The 6834-nt window shown below is 41.5% G+C and overlaps 1 protein-coding gene across 3 annotated transcripts in view; it reads left to right on the top strand.

Annotated features, from left to right (window-relative positions):
• Positions 1–6548, top strand: part of ATL3 (atlastin GTPase 3) — a 32911-nt gene extending 26363 nt beyond the window's left edge. For all 3 annotated transcript variants that reach the window (XM_069965590.1, XM_069965589.1, XM_069965588.1), the window contains exons 10-13: positions 2466–2522; positions 2622–2693; positions 2844–3275; positions 5683–6548. In XM_069965590.1, coding sequence (XP_069821691.1) covers positions 2466–2522; positions 2622–2693; positions 2844–3275; positions 5683–5766 — 645 coding nt within the window. In that variant the 3' untranslated portion in view covers positions 5767–6548. The remainder of the gene's footprint in view (positions 1–2465; positions 2523–2621; positions 2694–2843; positions 3276–5682) is intronic.
• Positions 6549–6834: the final 286 nt, after the last annotated feature.

Genomic DNA, 6834 nt, shown 5'->3' with positions numbered 1-6834 from the left:
TGTGTATACTGTAGGTATAATGTGTGTGGGTGCAGTGTATATATGTTGCATCAAAAGAGAAAGACCCGTCATAAAAAGACACCAGCGCTCCACTAATAAATGTAGTAGCCAAAAAAATCATTTTAAATAGTACACAACATGCAAAAAACACCAAGAGATAAAAACACCAAACATGATATAAACCAAGAGACCATGATGTAACAAACAGCCCCTCAGACCAACCAACACCAGTACGAACCAGAGAAAAATGGGAATTCTAATGTACCACTCCAATACATGAGTAAACCATACAGCAATGTAGTGCTGGTGTATATAAGCATATATGTACCATGCAGCCTACACACAGGATACATATATACTTTTATATGCCAGCACTACATTGCTGTATGTGTGTGTATTTTTTTATTTTCTTTTTTGTTATATTCCCTATTAGTGCTGGGGTCACTTCCATACACTGAGCCCCCACAGAACTATTCTGTGTATTCTGGACTCCCACAAAGCTTCTAGTGTACAATGCACCTAGGATCCTCCTACTAAAACAGCTGCAAACACTACAACTCTCAGCATTTATTGACGGCACACAGTCCTCAGGATATGGTGGGAGTTTTAGTATATTATGGAAAATCCCCTGATAATAGCTGGTGATGTAAATAGATTTATTGATGGATCTTTAGGGCTGATGGTTGTTTCAGATTGCAGCAGCAGAAGCCTCTACACAACCATCACTTGTTAAAGGATTGTCCTCTCTGGAACTACAACTCCCAGTATACCCTGAGAGCTTCATAAGTGTAGGGCATTCTGAGAGTTGTAGTTTGACTAGTTGTGGACACGGATCAATCAGCATAGAAATGGGTCAGCATGTTGCTTCTTAATGGTTCTTCATTGGTGGGCCCCCAGGATCATTTTCCCTGGTGGGCCCCAAGTAGCCAGTCCGACACTGTATACACTCACCGGCCACTTTATTAGGTACACCTGTCCAACTGCACGTTACCACTTAATTTCTAATCAGCCAATCACATGGCGGCAACTCAGTGCATTTAGGCATGTAGACATGGTCAAGACAATCTCCTGCAGTTCAAACCGAGCATCAGTATGGGGAAGAAAGGTGATTTGAGTGCCTTTGAACGTGGCATGGTTGTTGGTGCCAGAAGGGCTGGTCTGAGTATTTCAGAAACTGCTGATCTACTGGGATTTCACGCACAACCATCTCTAGGGTTTACAGAGAATGGTCCGAAAAAGAAAAAACATCCAGTGAGCGGCAGTTCTGTGGGCGGAAATGCCTTGTTGATGCCAGAGGTCAGAGGAGAATGGGCAGACTGGTTTGAGCTGATAGAAAGGCAACAGTGACTCAAATAGCCAACCGTTACAACCAAGGTAGGCAGAAGAGCATCTCTGAACGCACAGTACATCGAACTTTGAGGCAGATGGGCTACAGAAGCAGAAGACCACACCGGGTGCCACTCCTTTTAGCTAAGAACAGGAAACTGAGGCTACAATTTGCACAAGCTCATCGAAATTGGACAGTAGAAGACTGGAAAAACATTGCCTGGTCTGATGAGTCTCGATTTCTGCTGCGACATTCGGATGGTAGGGTCAGAATTTGGCGTCAACAACATGAAAGCATGGATCCATCCTGCCTTGTATCAACGGTTCAGGCTGGTGGTGGTGGTGTCATGGTGTGGGGAATATTTTCTTGGCACTCTTTGGGCCCCTTGGTACCAATTGAGCATCGTTGCAACGCCACAGCCTACCTGAGTATTGTTGCTGACCATGTCCATCCCTTTATGACCACAATGTACCGAACATCTGATGGCTACTTTCAGCAGGATAATGCGCCATGTCATAAAGCTAGAATCATCTCAGACTGGTTTCTTGAACATGACAATGAGTTCACTGTACTCAAATGGCCTCCACAGTCACCAGATCTCAATCCAATAGAGCATCTTTGGGATGTGGTGGAACGGGAGATTCGCATCATGGATGTGCAGCCGACAAATCTGCGGCAACTGTGTGATGCCATCATGTCAATATGGACCAAAATCTCTGAGGAATGCTTCCAGCACCTTGTTGTATCTATGAGACGAAGAATTGAGGCAGTTGTGAAGGCAAAAGGGGGTCCAACCCGTTACTAGCATGGTGTACCTAATAAAGTGGCCGGTGAGTGTATATATATGTGTGTGTGTGTGTGTGTGTGTGTGTGTGTGTGTAATATATATATATGTATGTATGTGTGTGTATGTGTATATATATATATATATATATATGTCATTACATTTTTTTTCTTTGTTATTTAATACACTTTTAATCCCCTTAGTGGATTACTTGTATTTTAATGTGTTTTAATTTTAGCAATCCCCTTATGATACCTGGCATTTTATGGATTTGAGTTATAATAACCTATTAAACTAAACAAAAGGAATGATTTATTAACTGTGTCTGAGAATTCTTGTTATTTTTTTTTAAAGGCCTACATAAAGATTTATCAAGGTGAAGATTTACCCGAGCCCAAATCCATGCTGCAGGTACCAACTAATATTATAGTTCTTCTTAAATGTATAAAAAACTCATCCTTACCTTGTCCAGTTTTTGCTTTCTATAATTATTTTCCCTTTGCATTTTAGGCAACCGCAGAGGCCAATAACCTGGCAGCTGTAGCCTCAGCTAAGGATTTATACAACAGCAGTATGGAGAAGGTGAGTAGCCTTTGGGTTTTTCTGGACTTACTGATTTCTCCAGAAACTGAAAGTATTACATGACGCAAATAGTAAAAAGCTGTTGTATGGCTAAATAGGTCATATGGAAACAGGTCAAACCCCATTGTAATCCATATTATCTTTTAACAGACTTGTGGAGGAGAGAAGCCATATGTGTCCCCCGATGTCCTGCGAGATCGTGACGCCGTTTGCAGAGAGGAGGCACTGTCTTCTTTTGACAGTGCAAAAAAAATGGGAGGAGTGGAGTTCAGTCGGCAGTACAGAGAAGAGTTGGAAAAGGACCTCGAGGACATGTATTCTGCTTTCTGCAAGCACAATGAAAGCAAGAACATCTTCACAGCTTTTCGCACCCCAGCTGTTCTTCTGGCCCTGGTGGCAGCATTATACATGGCCTCTGGGATCACAGGTTTCGTGGGGTTAGGCGTGGTGGCACAGCTGTTAAACTGTGCAATGGGATTGCTTCTCATTGCACTCCTGTCTTGGGGCTACATCAAGTATTCTGGACAGTACAGAGACCTTGGAAAAGTCATAGACTCCAGTGCAGATTATGTTCTAGATCAGGTACGTTAAGTCTAGTCTAGACTTGTATTTCATTGTAACTGTGTTATCTCTAAATGTGATGTTTACGTTGACATAAGGGGTTGTCCAAAGGTCTAAACTCACAATGGGATGTTCTTTCTTCTCTACCTAGACACAGAAAGTATACAATAAAAAGTAATGAAATGAAAAATTACATATTAGTTGTATGGGGTCTTGAACATGGAAGATTTCATTGTATATCAAGTTTTGCATACATATGCATGCTGTCATTACAGTAATCTTTATATAATATTTGTTTATTAAAGGGGTCCCCAGACCCATGATTTATGTTAAGCACTTTACAATGGAATAAGATAACAAAGTGAATTATACCTTATCACTCCCCTCTGATGCTTTCCTGGTTCCCTAGTGGTCCCAATTTACTGAGCTCCAGTGAGCATGGGACATGGCCACTAGGGCCAGTGATTGGCTGCAGGGGTCACCTGTGGTGTCAACACAACAACATAATTACAGAAGCTGATTTAACACAAACCAGTGCAGAATTGAGTGTTTGCGGGGAGTGGTAATTTGAGTACTTCTTATGTCACTTTAAAGCATTGTAAACTGTCTGTAAAAATATTTATGGGACTGGAAAATCCCTTTACATGAAAAAGAAAGTACAATTGAAGCATTTTTATTAGCATTGTTCTCACACCTTTGGACCCTACTATGTGTGTATACTCGGGACAGAAATTTGCCAAACATAATAAAAAAGACAAAGTCCAGTGAATGAACCACAGCCACACGCCTCAGTGACCTTTTACACATATATCGAGCAGGCCCTGATAACTAGATGTTGTTGATTGAAGCTCAATTAATGAGGGCAATCAATTACAGGATCATTAGTTATATCATTGTCAGACACACATTTCCCATCTATGGAGAGGGGGCAGGGGTGTGCGTGATTTTGTGAAAGACATTTTCTAGATCGTTGGAAGATTGCTGGCCCTCTTAGGGAACTATTACATACACAGATTAATCTGACAGATCATTGAAGCCAAAGCCAAAAACAGACTTTAAACAGGGAACAGGTCATAAAGGAAATACTGAGATTTCTTTTCTTTTCAAATAGATTCCTGGCTTTGGCTTAAAAAATCTGTCAGATACACTGTCTAATAGGGCCTTTACACTGGTCAGTTATTGGGAATGAGTTTTCATATGATCCCTCATTCACCTAATGATAATAGGACCTTTAAACATCACATTAAAGGGGTTGGCCACTTTATAGTAAAACTGTTCAGTGTACAGTATTAGGCTATGTTCACACTACGTAAAACAACGGCCGTTGTTTTCACCGGCCAGAATTTTGCGGTCAAAACAACGGCCGTTGAATTACGAGTATACGGGCTGGTCGTGAAACAACGGCCGTTGTTTAATATTGCCTCCTAGCATGTTTTTAATCGGGCTGAAACATGTCATTTAATTGAAATACTGCGACTAGCCCAATAAACCACTCAAGTTTAATTTGGCCGAAATAAATCTAACGTGTGCGGCCGCATTGAAATTCACGGCCGTAGTTGTAACATTACCGGCCACAAATAAATGACATGTTCATTTTTCACGGGTCCGTACGAACTACGGCCGTAGTCTTATACACTGTGTGCATACGTACGAATTGATATATCGTATCTTCCTCAAAACAACGGCCTTAGTTTTGCGGTGAAACTACGGCCGTTGTTTTACGTAGTGTGAATATAGCCTTAGTAAGTGTACTCACTCTATATATACTGACAGCAGCTCCCTGTGTACCTCATAGAGCTAAAATCACACTCCCCTCCTCCAGGCTGTGCTGTCCTATCCTGCTCTGTGGTTAGGCTGTCCATAAGATGGTCGACATGGAGGAGCATGTGACCATGCCCCTTCCCCAGTGTCCACCACTAAGCCTTTATATAGGAATGTAGGACACAGGGGGCGGGACATGGTCAAATGCTCCTCCATGTCAGCCATTTTGTGGACAGACTTACCACAGAGCAGGACAACACAGCCTGGAGGAGGGGAGTTATTGTAGCTCTATGAGGTACACAGGGAGCTGCTGTCAGTATATACAGTGACTACACTTACTAATACTGTACACTGAACAATTTTACTATAAAGTGGCCAACCCCTTTAAGTTTTGCCCCAAACAGTCAGAATAGAGTTCCTCTCAGTGGTATTCGAAGCAGAGATCCCCCTTATGTAGCGGAGCCCCCTTAAATGGTTTTCCCATCAACAACATTCATTGCCTATTATGATAATGGGGGTCTAACTGCTGAGTCCCCCAACAATCCTAAGGACTTTAGGCATGGATTAGATTTTGGGAACAGTCCTAACATTTAAGGAGGTATGGAGAATAATACATTTTATAGCATAGAAATAATGCTTCCCTTCTATCTTTTATATACCATAACAGGCTACAAGCCGCTTGGGCAACTCCACTCGTCGCTTTACAGAACCGGCAGTAGGCGCTCCGCCAGAGAGGAAGAAGCAGAAGTAACCGCTTAGTAAATCACATCTTTCCTGCCTCCGACCCAAGTCACCATCTTGAACCACAGCCATTCCAGCAATGCCACCTAAGATTATATGATAGCAGTGCCTTTCTGTACTCTTTTTTTTCTTATCTTTATTAGCAGTCCTATCTATACATTCCCTTCTTTATATAGGTAGAAAATTAACTGTTTATCCTTCTATGACCGGTTTGGGGAATCACAGTTTTGTACTTTATGCCCTGCACTTTAAAACAGCAGCTACTATACTATAGCCAGAGCTCCGATAATTGTATTGATAAGGACGTATTGCTGAAGGTCAATCAGACTATCAAGTACATTCATTTTTTACCCCGTAAAGCTGACTTCATTTATATATTTTGCTGCAGATGAGACAGGTCTGCCATTACACACACTAAGGTAAGCAGACCCGCTGCCATTTCTTATTACTGTAATTTAGACCTTACCTGTTTATTTGTTACATCCTTATACGATATATACAAACTATATATCTCTGAGAAAAGCAATATGCTATATTTCAATATTGTATTGAGTTAAGCTTGTTGTTACACTTAGTTTGAGTAGCTGCTCTTTATTCCTCAGCTTATATTATTACTATTTTTGTATTTTTGGAGGAGCCTTATTATAATCCTTCATAGTGCCTTACAGTCTCTAACGTTTAAGCACCTCTAAACTAAAATACGTGCATGAATTCTTTATTTTTTTATATATATGTACGCATCTGCAACACAAAACAAGACCAATATGTTATTAAAAGAGCATTGATGTTCAACATAGTCCCACACCAGTGTTATTTCATGAAGTGGTCTCATAGTAGTTCACATACATTCCTTTTGTTTCGTTATGTTATTTTTCTATGATGCACACATATCAGGGACACTTAAGGCCGTGTTACACAGCACGATCTAGAGGAGGAAGCGATCGCTAACCTGTCAGCTCAGCACTCACTTCCTCCTCGTTCCCCGCTGGCTGTCTGTGCTATTACACACAGCTGTCAGGAGGAGTGGCGGGGCCGCAGGGAGTAGTGGGAGGGGATTTTCCAGGTGACCTGTTAAGTC

The sequence above is a fragment of the Dendropsophus ebraccatus genome, chromosome 4 (genome assembly GCF_027789765.1).
Source record: "Dendropsophus ebraccatus isolate aDenEbr1 chromosome 4, aDenEbr1.pat, whole genome shotgun sequence".
NCBI classification, from domain to species: Eukaryota; Metazoa; Chordata; class Amphibia; order Anura; family Hylidae; genus Dendropsophus; species Dendropsophus ebraccatus.
Note: the sequence above shows the minus strand (reverse complement) of the source record. Positions and strands in the feature narration are given on the sequence as shown.